The following is a 16,044-nucleotide window of genomic DNA, read 5'->3' as shown; positions in this document are numbered from 1 at the left end:
GTCATCACCATGGACAGCAGAAATCACCCCCCGCTTGTGTTCTGATTAGCTCCTCGTCACCAGAAGCAAAGAAGACAAAAAGTGTCCGCGTCCTCGTCTCCATCAGTAGAACGAATCATTTGCATTGATTAATGCAAGCATGTGTACTGTACAACAACCGTAGAACTTTGATTAGGGCCCCTTTGTTCACGTGGAAAGAACACAAGTTTTTGTATCGATCTAAGAAAATTACCGGCTAGCAAACTATGAATCGGATAGGTTTTGCATCAGCCATCGCTGCTGACAAGAAGCATGGATCTAAATATTTTCTTAACAGTGGCAGATCCAAAAGCCAAATATTTGGTTCACAGATGAAGATGGTGACAATTTAGAACGTTTAGCTCTGTAATCCTACAATTCACTTCAATGAAGATGGCTACTTGCATGACTAACACATGAGGAGCTACTGCTAATCCTGCACACCGGCCCTCGAGAAAGAGATCTTCGACCTGCACATACAACACCGCAAGGTCGCCATCATATCAGTGTCTCAGGCACCGAGGATGGACGGATCATCCACGCCAACAGTGCTCGAGAGACTGCCATCAATAATTCACTACAAGGAGATCTGCTGCTGTTGCAGGACTAAAATATTTGCCCGATGTAGCCGAGAAGAGCTTGTTGGGTTCAGCAAAAGATCGTGTTGGTGACTTGGGAGAGTGGTAAAGGGTTGTCTGCAAGCATTGTTTAAGCTGATCCGGCTGAAAGCGAAGCTCGAACGCATCTGTGGAGAGAGAGCTTATTCCAAAGAGAAGACGGACAAAGACGCCTGCTTCTGTTGGGATCACAGGACCGCACCCCAGCAGGCAGATTAAAGAATGAACAGGTAAGAAACTACAAGGATGGAGCGTAGAATACATCAAACGAGATGCTGGCAACAGGACAAGGAAGTGGATCTTCTGACATTTACAGGATTTAGTGCTTCGAATGTTGTACAAAGGCCGTCTGAAATGGTTGGGATTTAGCAAGGAGGAGGAGATCTACTGAGCTAAATTATGGAGCTACAAGCTAATCAATGACTTCCAAGTTGGCGAAGTCTCTCTCGTGGGAGCTGCGTCACCAGCTCACGAGCACAAGCGTCGATGGCAGGTGCAGAGAAGAGCGTGACAGCGGCCGCACGTGGACAAGTGGTGGTCGTCGGTCGGAGGTCATGCATCGGGTGGCTGCAAAAGGAGCGCCAACGTCTGCATCCGCCATTGCAGATCTCGAACGCCTTGGCTGTGATTCCCAGCAACATCATGGACGGGAATAATGGCGTGCATGGGGTTGGCATGGGTCCAGGAAGAGTGATTCGTGTCCAGGGGCTGGAGGTGACATATTGCGGCCCTCATTGTTCATGTTTTAACTGTAAACTGTTGATGCAGGAGAGACTAGTAGTGTTTCATCATCAATGTTACTGTATCGATAAGCTGATACAATTAAGGAGAGAGAGAGAGAGAGAGAGAGAGAGAGAGAGAGAATCATTAAATCCTTCAAAATATTTTCTGCATTGAACAAAACAACCGGAATGTTCACCAAAGGCTCATGAAGACACGTTCAACACCACAATGAAAGAAAGTAAACTGCTAATTCAAACATCAAATGAGAGTATCTTTCACAAAACTTCTGAATGAGAAGAGGTTCCACTTCTAATCAATTGCTCAAGCTTTCTTGGGCTTACTGGGAGCAATCTGGGTCTCCGGCTGCAGCATTAACACCACAACAGAAGGTAAGAACAAGACTAAGATCAAATAATAAACAAGCATAAAAACAGATAGTACAAGTCTTTTAGAGCTTAGGCTGAAAGATGACTGAGAAAGAGGTGGGAGCAACAAGATCAAGCCACAATGAAGCAAACAGATTTTTGCTCATCAAGAGAGAGAAGCCGAGAAGCATCCATTGGCAAAGGCATAACAGTGAAACAAAAGGGCGAGAAGAAAGCAGAACCAATACACGTATAGCCATAACAGTGCGATACGTCACTTTCAGCGATGACAATAGCAGCACAGTAAGAATCCATACAGCAGCAAATCAACAAAAGAAGGCAATTATGACAGGAGATTTGAATCGGCAGCAGAGAAAGCAGAGCAAAGAAAGAAAAAGTGCAGGCAGAGGGGCTGAGACCAGTCAAGAATTATGAATGATGCAATGCATACAAATCCATTAATACCAAAAAAGTGTGCCAATTCTAAACAATGCATAAGCCAATCTGAATCGGGCATCCAAGCAGCAAAATTTCCCATTAATTTTCCATTTAGAAGTTAGCAAAGTAGCCCAAGCAATTACCTCTTTCTTGACAGGCTCTTCCTTTTCTGACAAGATCAGTTCAATGTGACACGGGGAGGACATATAAGCTGCCAAGACATAAATAAAAAATATCATTTCCAAACAAAAAATAACCTGAAACATTAGCTCATTAAGTGAGACTTACGGTTGATTCGACCATGGGCACGGTAAGTCCTGCGCCTCTGCTTTGGTGCTTGGTTCACTTGGATGTGTGATATGAAGAGAGCATCAACATCCAAACCTTTCACCTAAATAAGACAAATGGACAAGAACAATTAAGCAATGGAAGCGAAGCACCGAAGATGGAAAAATTGGTTGCATCTCTTCATACCTCAGCATTGCTTTCGGCGCCCTTGAGAAGATCCAAAATGAACCTGGCTGATTTCGCAGGCCACCGGCCCTGCCCATTTGGGTGCCGGCCCTTAGCTTGAGCTGTACGTCCTACACCACCACAAAACCTCCGAAAGGGAATAGCCTGCTTGTGAGCTATTACATCTTCAAGGTACCTTTTGGCCTTTGACAAGGGTAGCTTTCTAATCGCATGAGCTGTCTCACGAGTATTCTGTTGACATCATTACATCATTTGAGCACGTACATCAGGCAGTCATAATGAAACTTGTATATGCTATAATACCTATGCAGAATATTAGAATATAATATCTTATCATATAGCTAAATTCATGGGTAAACAACTGGCTTGTCTGCCGATATAAAAACACCATAATGCAGTTGAAATTTGTAAAATTTCAATGTGTGCTCAATGCTTTTTGATGGCATTACAAATCTACTTAAAGTAAAAAAAAAAAAAAAAGTTTCCCGATTATCCATCCCTATCAAACAGCTAAAATACATACCAAAATATGTAATTAGTACTTACAAGATCGCATATCAGAAACATGCTTACACGTAGGATTTAACTAAAAAAACCAGAGGGACCAGATGCAAACCCCACTGAATTTTCATCCTAAAAAAATTAAAATAAACAACCAAGGAATTCACTAGGTTGATGAATATGTGAACAAACTACAAGAGAAAATTTCAAGAAAGTTTAGTACTTCTCTATTCGACCACATTTTCGTCCATAGATATGAATTCTAGAAGGTCCCATCTATGTGTCCCCTTTCATCTTGGTGAAAAAAGACCAGAGCATTCTGAAAATTATTTTTAGGTCATTGAAAATGATTTTTACGATGATATGTGCAAATACTCATTTGCACATATCAACCATAAGATTAGCCATAGATATGTGCAAATACTCATTGGAACATCTAGTTCCAACCATAAGATTATTCATAGATATATGCAAATACTCAAACATAAAGCACAGGTATTAACTACTGTAACCTTATTTATCAGAAAATGATCAAACACAATCAAATATCATACGATAGATAGTAAAAACTAATTTGATGTTGGACTTAATAAACATCAGTTAACTATCATAATTTATCATCCAGTGTCAGAAATAAACATATTAACCATTGGAACTGAAGCATATAATTTTGACCGAAATGCAACAGATTCATAGAACAGAAGCTGAAACAAGAGTCTATGGTAGAACTAGGAGTTAAACTAAACTATATCATGTTTAATATCTCTCCATACTTAACAAAATATAACCTTCACCAGTACGCTAAAAATGATAGATTTAACTTAGTAATAAAATGAACAGTTCTGAAATCAGACTTTTATTGGAATGTTTATATAGCATCTTCCTAACAAGAAAAACTCCCTGTTATCTGCTTTGATATATATTTACATAAATTTAATTCACTTAACATTGAGTTACCAGTGATATTGCAAGTGCTTAGACTTTCTAAGCTAAGTAACGACCTAGTCACTAAGAATGAAAATCAAGTGACAGATAGACATGCAACACGACTGTTATTATTTTAAAAAATATAAATACTAGAATATAGAAATTCGAATAATACAAATCATGCATCATAAAGGCTTAAATACAATGACAAAAACCAAATCAAACAAAAACTACAATGGAAATTTTTCTGAAGATCTAAGACACCAAAAATTATAATAACCCTACATCCTCAATCAGGTAAAAACATGTTTTTACTGCCTCCTAAGTGTTCTATGTAATTAATCCCACTGTCACTTAAGTAAGTTTAGAAATACATATTTTACCTATTGACGCGACCAAGTCAGTAATTTAAGTGTTCAGCCTAACTGTCAAAGTTCAATTATTTACCAAGGATTCTGAAAGGTTTTCTTTTCTCAAAGAACTCTCAATACTCTCCATGAGGCACATTAATTTACATATCACGAACATCTATTGCTTGTAGTGCTAATTTAGCAGCCTTAATAATAGTCCCTGACTTTGCACAGATGCACAAACAAACAACAAAACACAAAAAAAAACAATCTAAACTACCAATGAATAAGTACACGTACAATAATGACTAATATCGCACCTTAAAGTGAACCCTCAAGTCATGACCCATGGCCTTGGCAGCTGCAAACACCAAACAAATATGAGCTCGATCAAAAGGAATGACAATCATACACAAGGTGGCGACGACCACATCGAAAGTTCGAGAAGACATTTGCACCATCACCAACAGAAACAAGCGACGATGAAGACCGTAGATCCAAATCGTTACCAAACCGCGGGAGATAGGGGAAAAACTACATCTAGGGCTCAGAATATAGCTTGAAGTTTGGATCAAATATAACCCAAAAGATCTTTTTTTTCGGCTTTTCCAAGAAACATCAGATACTAACAACAGCAGAACTCTAAACATCGGAGGGGATCGAACAAAACCAGAACATAGACTCCAATCTGAACGAACAACTCGGAAGCCACTTACACTTGGTAGGGTTAGAAGGCTCTCTCGAATACTTCACCTGATCCAAGGGAACAACATCAGATTAGTAGCCCATTACCACAAAACGGAACGAATCGAACAGAAGAGGAGAATGGACAGTACCATGGCTTCGAAAGATTCTTCGCGATCTCCGATTCCCACTCTCTGGCAGCCGGAGCGAGAGGCTGGCTTAAAGACGAGGCGGCTCTACAACAACATTGGAAACCCTAACCCGGTCGGCTTAAAACTCTAATCTGTTCAATTGGGCCGGAAATATGAGCCTTGGTAAAGTTGGGCCTAATAAAGTCAGCCTTGTAAGCTAATGGGCCTAATCAGATTATTGGGCCTCGCTTCTTAGACAATACACTTTCCATACCCACTGGAATACCTGACTTTTTGTTTGAGGGCAGTGATTTCTCAGAAAAAAGTGGGTCCCACGCGGCCCCAGCTTTATTTCCAACAACAAGACTGGTAGGCAAGCGGGTGATTCGAAGCATCTCCATATTACGTGAACCTGACATCATATCTCATCACAAATAACCACACGAAGACATCCTAAATCTGATACACTAAGCAAATTGCTTCTCGAGATAGATCACATTACAAATCGAGTGCTTCAAGATATAAGTTTGCATCAATTATCCAACCACATGAACTATTATTTTACAAACAAAGGCACCAAAATGGACCAACAATGATATGAACAGGTGAGGAACAACACAAATCTTACACTATGGTTGCAAAACAATGGTGTATGGCTAATTTGGAAACCCAAAATATCTCATCCCACACATACTATTTACTTGACAGAAGCAGATTCATCTTCCACAGCTTGATTTATCTTTCTCGTCGTGCTTGACAAAATTTGGAGAACATCGCTCGTCATGCTTGTCATGCTGCCAGTTTCTTCTCGCTGTTCTTACTACGGAAGGGCGTAAGGAGGGAGAACGGACGAAAAACTGTAGCAGCAAATTTAATCTTTTAGAAACCCCTGTCGAGATAAAATAAAATCCAAGCAGATAGCTGTTCCTTTTAGGAGAAAAAGGCAGAAAAGAAGATTTTGGCCAGAAAGTATTGAGAACTATCAGTTCATTTCATGCTAATTCTGGACTGTTTAGCTACATCAGACTCACTAAGTTGATGTGCCTCCAACATGAAAGAATCATCGAGAGACATGAGATTCTTCAGTGTATGAACAGAAAAATACATGAAGACCTATCAGATGCACATATCATTAAAGAAGAGTGCTTCAGATATGCCTGTGGTAATGCCTGAACTTCAAAGTTTGGTAGTTATTATCTTGGAGGTAGTTTGTGAAGGAGGCAACCACAGAAACAAGAAAGTGAAGAATTCAAGAAGCAGAAAGAAAAATGTACTGTTTCAATCACTTCTCTATAGTTCCAGTGAAGACTGTAACACAGCAATATCAGACTAGTTTTGTTCTTACTACCAAACTCATAAATATAGTCTCCAAATATTCATGTAATTGCAGACAAATAGTAGGAAAGTGAACTACTTGCTGTGGCAAGAATCTTTATAGAATTAGCAAAGGTTAAAAATGTAATCAAGGTCGATAAATCTTTTTCTTGATTAGGTGAATTCAGAGCAAATAAACCAACATGCTAGTCCAAAAATGATAAACAAACTTCAGTTGGTGATAGCTGAGATCATACCATCATTGGGCATAGCAGCAGCAACTGTTTGATCATCAACAGATGAAGCATCTGCATCAAGGTCACCATCGCCTGAAGCTAAGCCATGGCTCTTTCGACCAAATTTCAACAACTTTCTGAAACCTTTCAATTCCTTGCTCCATGGCTTCTCATGTGTATGATCCCCTGAATTTGAAATCTCCAAACTGGATACATGTATTGTAGCACTAGCAGCATGTACTGCAGCCACTTCAGACACTGATGCAGATGCAGGTACACCTCCTTCACATCCTAAATTACCGGTAACAGGATCATCCAATGATGATAATCTGGCAAAAGGGGCTTGATAAGGTTTTTCTGTTGCACTCAAGTTTGAGGCCGGAGGCTCGTTGCTCGAGTACGGAACAACCACCTGATTAGCATGACAAACATCTATCCATAATCAGCCTACAAGTAGCAATTGTTTAGAAATGAAGATGGAAACTTAATCTATGAAAGATCAAAGTGCTCTAAGCAAAAACTGAGAGCAGAAAGCTTGTATCTTTTTTCTTCTTGGTCAAGAAAATATATGTACTTGGATGCATAACCAAAAAGATTCACGTAAGTTGGTTTGAGTGCTATTGATTCCACAAGTAGCTCACCTAAGATCGATGGGCTAAAGAGAAGCACTAAATAGCACCATCAACATTACAGGAGCAAACATTGAAATCTGAAATGAACTAAATACAGATAGCTATTTGCTTTCGAAATAACTCAATCAAAATTATCAAACACTAGTGACATTAAGAAACAGGTTGTGTAAGAAGATAATTTTGCTGGCAACAGAAAAGTACACATACAAGCAACTAAATTAGTGATCTTTGCATTATCGAATTAAAACATGTGCAGCTTTTCTTTGATAAAATATACCTCGTAGGAACTAAGCTGTTTATTCGACTTGCCTTCACCAGAATGAACTATAACAATAGGTGAAGGTGGAGCATGAATAGCTGCATATCCTGTACCCAGACCATCTCCATGTGATCTCTCTTTTGTGTCTATCATATCATCGGATTCACGGACAACAGGAGCCGTGACTACATTATTTTTGAGGCAGACAACTGTCTTCTCAATCACTGGATTTTTGTCGCTGCTGCTAGATGGCTTCTCCTTGGTTGATTTTCTGTTCATGCTATCAGAAACCTGAGAAGCTTTGCTTCCAGTCCCTTTCTGCAATGTGTCTTTGCTAGTTGTTTCCTTTTCAACTCTTTCAGATGACATTTTTGGTGTTTTAATTCTAAGCTCCGGCAGAGTTGCTGACTTGCTTTTGTCCAGTTGCATAATTGCAGTAATCTTTTTCTGAGAGTCATCAGGTACGCCTCTCTTAGGTACTTGGTCTGTAGTTACAGACCTCACTGAGGAAGCACAGTGAGTATTACTGCTTTTTGGATCAGAGAGTCTTTTCATCCGAATAGAATCTGTCTTTGCTTCTGGCACGAGTCCATTACTTTCTTTCCTAACCTCAGGTAATGAAGATGCTGATCGAGTTAACCCATGGTTACTGCCATTTACTCTGCTAGATTGTGTAGATTTCTGAGCATCACTGGATCCGTTTGAAGAGTTTCTAATAGGCAATTTTTGCAAAGGTGAAGAAACAGGCACTGCATCACTAAACTTTGATCCTCTGTAAGGACTTGGTGAAGGCTTTGTGGCTGAACGGGTCTTTGTATGCTGTGGAGTCGATGGTGACTTAGCGGCTGCGGAATTACTTCTTGCAGCTATTCTCTTTTGCCTCTCTATTTTCAAAGCTTCGAGACGTTTTCTCTCTTCATCTTCCTAAAAGTGGAAATACCGACAAAGTCAGCCAAGCATTCAAGTAAAATTGCAAGGGATTAGAAGGGGAGAAATTTTCCGACAGTTGTACTTGACAATTTACAAGACTTCTAAACCAACAACATTACAACAAAGAATTAAAAGCTCATTAATTGTTGACTGAACTACAGTATATAATACCTTCTTACAATGTTTAGTATACTTGTTCAGAAATGTGAAACACAATTTCAAGCCCAATGTGAACTATTAGAGGAAAAGATTTCACAGTAGACTAATATGAACAACATAAAATAGGACTAAGATTGTGAGTGCTCCATCTTTGTTTACTTAAGCTACGGACTTTTTCCAATAAGGTACTAACATCTGAGCCTACGAGGATCAAAAACTAGCAAATTGTGACTGGTAAAGAGATTGAAGGAATTATTTAACAAAGAAAATAAGAGAACACACAATCAGTCTTATGTTGTTTGGAAGAAATTAAAATAATATGGAGTCTAAGCTCATTTTTTCAGGATTCATCTAACCACTCTTGTTTAACTTCCTCTTTAATTAACAATTAGACTAACACTCATGAAATAATCCAGACAATCAATGTAGGACCGATCATGAGAAGTACCCTTTCTTTCTTCATTTTTTGTAGATCAATTTTGTGAGACCGCAGCTTGTCTGCTCGCTTTTGTGCTTCAGTCAATTGGTTAAGCCTTGAGGATGTCCCTTTCTTCACTAGTGCATCTCTCCTCCTTTTCTCCATGCTATCATTTGAGGCTCTTAAGTTTTTCCCCTTTTCTAATTTCTTTGATTCTTCTTTAGTGACCGCCGAGAGAACCTCTTGGTTACTGGCTTCCTGCTTGACAGCATTTTCAATAGGACTCTGAAATTCATAGTCCATTGCTGGATCATATCCTATAGATACACTTTCCATTCCACGTCCAGCAACCAAGGACAAATCATCTGGTTCATACCTAAGTTGGTTTTTGCCCTTATCATATGAATCCTTAGCTTTTTGAAGGGATGAGGGGAACTCAGAATCCATGTCAATAGCAATTATGCTGTCTGATCCAGGATCCTGTGAACCTGACCTATAAGGAAGCAAGAAGGACTCATCTGTTATGTTGTATGAGGAGCTCTTGACTGCATCACCATCATGCTCATCCACATTATCAACAAGTGGGTCAGAAGGACTCTTAAAGCTGAGTAGCTTTTCTTGCCCATGAATCATGAATTCATCACTGCTCATCCGCCGATATGCTCCTCCACCACTTCCTATTTCCTTGAACTGGTCATATGTTGAATCTCTTTCATTACTTGAAACCAGCAATTGATCATCAGAAGCTGCCTGCTTCATTCGAATTGCTTTCCCATTAACTGAATTAAAGCCTACCATCCTCTGGTCATGAAAATCACCATAAACTCGCTCAGGAAGAACAATAGGATCAGCTTCACCTTTGCTCTGCTTTCTCTTCGACCGAGGCTCTTTTTCTCCTGTGAACATGTCTCCATCAAATGTTCTCGACTTTTCTTCAGCTCTTAGTAAGAAATTCTGAAATGCTTGCCAATTTCCAGAATCTGCCTCCTCTTCATATGCAGCTTTATCATGGCCAGAGGCATCTGAATATTCTACAGATTTTGTTCGACCATCTTCTTTCTTAGAAGTCCTCACAGAGTGCTTATGCCTTCTTTCTCGTGCATCAGAATGCACATCTTCGTCTCCAACATCAGATTCAGTGACAGATTGTGAGTCACTTTCCGATGCGCCTACAACATGCTTCTTAGATGTGATGCAATTAATGTTGTGAATGACTTCTACACCAGACTTTTTCTTTCCTGACCGACCAACTCTTTTATGAGATTTATGACCATGAGAACCTTCTTCCTCGAGATCTGATGTATTTTGATCTGAATTATCCTGTGAACGTGTACTCCTTTCCCAGGTCTCAGATTCAGTATCTTTATTATCCACTGACTGCCTTTTCGACCCCTTCCTGTGAGAGCTATTGAATCTAGGATCCTCCATTGGAGGATATGGAGGATGATAATATGGCATGCTCCCTGGATAGTTCTGATAATAAGGCATTCCTTGCATGGGATAAGGTTGAAAAATTGGAGGAGCTGCCGGAGAATGCATAGGCCATTGTGGATAAGTGGGATGCTGGAAACGACCATGAAAATGCTCCTGGTGTCCCAGTGGCACCTTTGAATCTGAAGGGATTTGTTTGTCTGAACAGAAGAAGCAAACGTACTTAAGTTACAGTGAAGGATATACAGAAAACTGAAATGGGGGTGAACCTAGAAAAAAAATAGCATCATGCAAGAATTTGCATACAGTTTCTGGCTGTCTTCATGCATGCATTGGTTTTGGGAGTCATGTTACATTATTAATGATGGAATTACAATAAATAAAATTACGAGAATATTTTAGTATAGAACAAAGATTACAAATGAATGTTTTCTCATGAGAAACTTAGATCCAGAATTATCTGAGCTTTCATATTCAGAACATATACCAGCTTTTCCATTGCTCCCTGTAACGATATCGCCACCTGAGACAGATCGGGAATCACCATGATCTTTCTGCATTATAGAATCTGCAGCAAATATAATGCCCGAGGCATTTAAAGCAGAAACTTCCGACCGAATTGACATTGCTTCTGCAGCTTCAACTTCAAGCCATTGTCCGGTATCATGCTTTTTTTTCCATAGCTCCATAAATCGTAAGCACGCTTCCCTATTTGTTAATGTGGAAGAAATTAAAACTATGAGGGACATATCTAAGATGAAAAAAACCTCTCAAACAATGATTACTTAACTTGTCTCATGCTCTCATATTACTCTTCCTTTTCTCATTTAATCCAAAGATTCCAGATTTTAACATCAATCATAATCCCAGTTATCTAATTCTTTACTACTGCTGAATGATTCTTACAATTTGACCTGTCAACTAGGAAATTAAAATAACTAAAGTCTAAAAAAGCAGTATTTTATATATTTTACCAGAGGCAAACTTACTTTAGACGTGAGGCACCGAAGTTTTCAGAAAATGGTATCAGATCCACCATATTATCCATATCAAAACTAGCTGCCGCAGCACGTGCAAAGGCCATACCCTGTTCTTTCCGCAATACCATTTTACGGGTCTCAAGCACTTTTATAAGTTGAACTCTGCAGAAAATATTATTCACAAGAAATGAGAATGATTTCATGCTTACAATGCAATATGATGAAAATAATGTAGTGTCAATGGGAGATAGCATATGCATCTTTAAAAGCAAGAGGGTTATTTTTTCCATTCTCATTCCAATCATGCATATATAATTCTATATTGGGAGCATTTAACATAAACATGAAAATTACATCACTTTTCTGTTATTAGTTAATTGTCTAGTCCTCTGACATACTGAATGAAAAAAATAACATAATTTGCCCTCCCATATTTGGGGGACATTCCTACTTACTTTTCTTGCATGCTTTAGAAGAACTAATTATAGGGAAAAAAAGTTGAGAACATATTAAGTTGCTCATACTTTGAATTCTCCTCCTGTGTGGGGGAACCATTAGAATCTAGTGGATTTGGTTGTGAAGCAGGCTGCCAAAAAATAGGGAGAAAACACATTTAGAGCATCTGAGAGACAAATATGTATGCATATAAATATGTGCATGTGTAGCTATATGTTATATGTGCCCACATGGAAAACAGTTACTTGGAATCCCACTGTACCAAATGTGATATGGGTGAAATACTGAATTGCAGAATACTTCTTCTTTAAATGTCAGATACATTTTTGAAGTTCTTTATTTTTGTTTCAAATGATTATTTATTCAAGAATTGGATAATTTTAGGATGCTTAAGAGATGCCTATCAGATATTCATTAAGAAAAGAGACATTCGGCAGGACTTTTCCTATGAGTGTTGATCATGTGATAATACTCAATAAGAACATCCATTCTAGACAAAACATTCATTTTAGACAATCATATACGCCATTTGTATCTTTTAGCATTAGATTATGAGAACAATATTAATACAATTATTTTTTTCATTGATCATAATTTTTTTTGTCTTCTATACATTATTCTAGTATTAAGTTACCAATGAAAATTTCTTTTATGATGAACAGACAAAAGGTGCCAGCAAAGTAATTACTTATCAAAATCTTTTACATATTTTAGTTATTAATTTAATGTCAAACTTCAACATAATATGTCAATCTTATCATATTCGTGTTGCACCCTGGCCTATCTTATCAATGTTTGATGTATCGGCATGCAACTGCTGTGTCATATTGGCATTCCATATTTGTCTTCATATTGGTGCTTCACAGGTTTCGTATGTGTATATATAAATATTTGTATGTTTATTTTGTATGATAAATAAATCAAATCAATACCTTAAAAAGAACTATTGCCTTTCCTACATCAGGACCACCCGAGGGCTTGGTACCTGCCATAAGCAAACAATGATACAAAGTCAGACCAGCCAAGGGTGTAATTAGTGGACAGAATTTGAAACCAACATTGAAATATAAAGAATTCATGGCATGCATATGGATGATTGAAGCCAATTAGATACACCTAAGTAGCTAATCTTTGAAAGTTCAATGGAAAAGGCAACTAGCATGGTGCATGACACGAGGTTCCTTAACAAGTTATTCCCATATTTGCTAAAAAGGAACAATTAACTTTGATCAGGAGGTCAGGAGATCAATGGCCCTAGAAAAGCCATAACAGACTTCATTACAGGTAAAATAACTGTTAGCAATTTAAATTGATTTTTTTTTCAATGTGATTCACATACTTTGTGTGATTGACAAAAGGTTTCCTGCTGGAACAGAAAGGATTCTGTTCCTCCTCAGAAGATGACTGGGTGACCAGTCAGCTTGTGTTGAGAAGATTATTTTAGATATATTGGAAAATTGGATACAAGTCACAATCATTTGTGTGCAAAAAGATGTTTGAAACCATTAGGATTTTTCCTAAGGATTAATACAAAACTAGATAAAGTAATTAGGTCAATGTAAAAACTACCTTCTGTAGTTTCTGCTGACTTTGTTTGGCAGTCTTCCACCTGCCAGATGCCATATAAAAACGATGTCATTTGAATTTTACAAACAATAAATGAGTAATTCGGCTACCTACAGTGCTCAAGCCAAGATTATCATTCCCCTGAATGGCAATGGCATTCTCAATCTGCAAGATCTCAGACTCAATGGTCGTCACACGCTCTAGGACCTCAGGTGTGCTCACAAAACGAACAAACCTGTTATTATTAATATTAGTTATTAAATCAGGCATTAAAGTTTGACCGCATGCCAAAAGTTTCTCCAAGATGATAAGATACAACTAGCTCAATGAGAAGGTAATATTGTAATGTTTGAAGAACAGCAGTTGCACTAAGACATTTCGATGTGGCATTGCTCACTTGAGAGATCCTTTTCTTACCTCTCTACGGTTCCCTTGGTGAACCACGCTGCATCGGTTTCTGGGTCTGGTTCAAGGATTATGGAATAGCCACCCTTGGCAATCTGATCCTGGGCAGTCTTCAAATGGGCAAGAAAAGGATTCAACAAGCCAGACGCAATCTTCTCTGTCTTGCCATTTGCTATGATTATCAAATCACACCTGTTAAAAAAGAATAGCAGTTCCCATAATGAACAAGAATACTCATCGACCTATAGGAATTCCGCCAAAACCACCTTAAATGATTCGCTCAGGCACAGGTATTTGGAAATGATTCGCCAAAACCACAAGAATATTGTTGCCAATATCCATGGTCATAGCAAAATAAAAACGCAGAAATGAATTCAATCAAGCACTATATTCTGCAAGCAATGATCTACATGGAGGATAGAAACAGAGGTGGATCCGTAACAATCCAAGTGACATCGTACTCATCACAAAGCCTGGTATTTGGAAAAAGCAACAATAATTCCAATTACCACCTAAACCAAAAATCTTATCATCACATCAAGTAACTATGCAGGATAACATGAATTCCAATTCAGTCAAGAATATCCCAACGCAGATTGCTTTGGATTAAATGAAATAACGACTTTGACCATTCCGAATACCAAACAAGGATTCCCACCAGTACATCACTGACTAGATTCATGCTCCCAAAGTCACCGTTAATAGCATGCAGAATTTTCTTATTTTTATTTCCTTTTTTGAGCTCAGCAAACCAGAATTCCAGAGAGATTTTATCAACTTAAAATCCGATGTTACGGGCATATCACTCTAAATCACCATAAAGCCTCTCAAGTTCTGAACTTTTTTTTATCTAGAAACATCTGAGACTCTTCATTCATCATCTTCATCGGACCCTTGAACAAGAAACAATTGCATCGGAAGGATCTGGAAATTTACCTGGTTCGAGTAGGCGTGAGTTGGAAGACCGCGGAATCCAGCCGAGCCTCCGACCTCATTACACCAGAAAGAAACGATCTTGGAAGAAAGTTAAGACCTTAAAGAAACACTAGGTCTTGATCCCTCTCCACCCCTCTCTCCTCTCACCCTCTGCCCTCTATCTCCCACTCTGCCTCTGTTAGATCTCCCTCGCAGCGAGGTTCCGATCTCAAAAACTCCAGCTTTTATGCGTCTAGTGCCGATTCATCGGAGGAAAAGCAGCAAACCTAGACGATCAAAGACGGTTAAGGAAAGTGGCGTATAAAGAACAATTTTTAGAGAGAGAAAACCGCGGCGGACTACTTCGGAACAGCTGCTTTAATGCTGGAACTCTCTGAAAATTAAGGTACCGAGGAGATCTTCAAAGACGACTGAAACTATAAGTAGAGCTCAGAAAGAATCAACAACAGAGAGAGAGAGAGGAGGAGGAAGAGGAGGAGGAGGAGGAGAACCGGAGAAAAGGAGGAGGCCTCGAGGGATCACAAGAAAGGAACTCCCGAACTGCAACAGTAGGGTTTGGGATATTGCAAAGATCGAATACAGATAAAGAGAAGCTTTGCAGACTTAAAATGAATCCAACTTTTGTTTTCTCCTTTTGGGAAGAAATAAACAAAGATGTTTACTTTCCTTTTGAACAGACGGACAAATCCAACGACTGACGGATACAGAGACTGACGGATAGACGGAGGTGAACGGTGCATTTGCTAACACATTTAAAATGTGTAAAAATCCAACACATATTTTAAATATAATTTAATATTTTTAAATCAATGTGGTGTTTTATTTCTTTATTTAATATAATTTAATTGTAAATACAATTTATTTCTTTATTTTAAATATAATTTAATATTTTTAAATCAATGTGGTGTTTTAAAGAAATTAATATGATTTATGCCTTCTATAATGTGGTGTTTTATTTCTTTATTTTAAAAATTATTTTATAATTATTTATTTATATGATTATATTTTATATTTATCATATATCTAGGTCATATGAATTTTTTAAGATTAGATACATTCATTTATTTTATTTTATTTTATTTATTTATTTATAT

General features: G+C 38.3%; 2 protein-coding genes across 2 annotated transcripts; both read right to left on the bottom strand.

Annotated features, from left to right (window-relative positions):
* Positions 1-1,502: 1,502 nt before the first annotated feature.
* On the bottom strand, positions 1,503-5,371 carry LOC135626812 (large ribosomal subunit protein uL22-like). The gene is made up of 7 exons (XM_065132456.1): positions 5,250-5,371; positions 5,130-5,166; positions 4,734-4,774; positions 2,636-2,866; positions 2,450-2,552; positions 2,305-2,372; positions 1,503-1,721 (listed from the first exon to the last, which is right to left on the bottom strand). Exons 1-7 carry the CDS (start codon positions 5,250-5,252, stop codon positions 1,680-1,682), a joined length of 525 nt encoding a protein of 174 aa, XP_064988528.1. The 5' UTR covers positions 5,253-5,371; the 3' UTR covers positions 1,503-1,679.
* A 308-nt stretch (positions 5,372-5,679) lies between these two features.
* LOC135626811 (COP1-interacting protein 7-like) lies at positions 5,680-15,622 on the bottom strand. Its single transcript, XM_065132455.1, has 12 exons — positions 14,951-15,622; positions 14,027-14,206; positions 13,724-13,844; positions 13,613-13,652; positions 12,976-13,028; positions 12,112-12,173; positions 11,597-11,749; positions 11,095-11,315; positions 9,207-10,807; positions 7,688-8,593; positions 6,800-7,190; positions 5,680-6,085 (listed from the first exon to the last, which is right to left on the bottom strand). The coding sequence occupies exons 1-12, from the start codon at positions 15,007-15,009 to the stop codon at positions 6,018-6,020; spliced, it is 3,855 nt and encodes a 1,284-aa protein (XP_064988527.1). The 5' UTR covers positions 15,010-15,622; the 3' UTR covers positions 5,680-6,017.
* Positions 15,623-16,044: the final 422 nt, after the last annotated feature.

Source organism: Musa acuminata, chromosome BXJ2-11 (assembly GCF_036884655.1).
Source record: "Musa acuminata AAA Group cultivar baxijiao chromosome BXJ2-11, Cavendish_Baxijiao_AAA, whole genome shotgun sequence".
Classification (NCBI taxonomy): Eukaryota; Viridiplantae; Streptophyta; class Magnoliopsida; order Zingiberales; family Musaceae; genus Musa; species Musa acuminata.
Note: the sequence above shows the minus strand (reverse complement) of the source record. Positions and strands in the feature narration are given on the sequence as shown.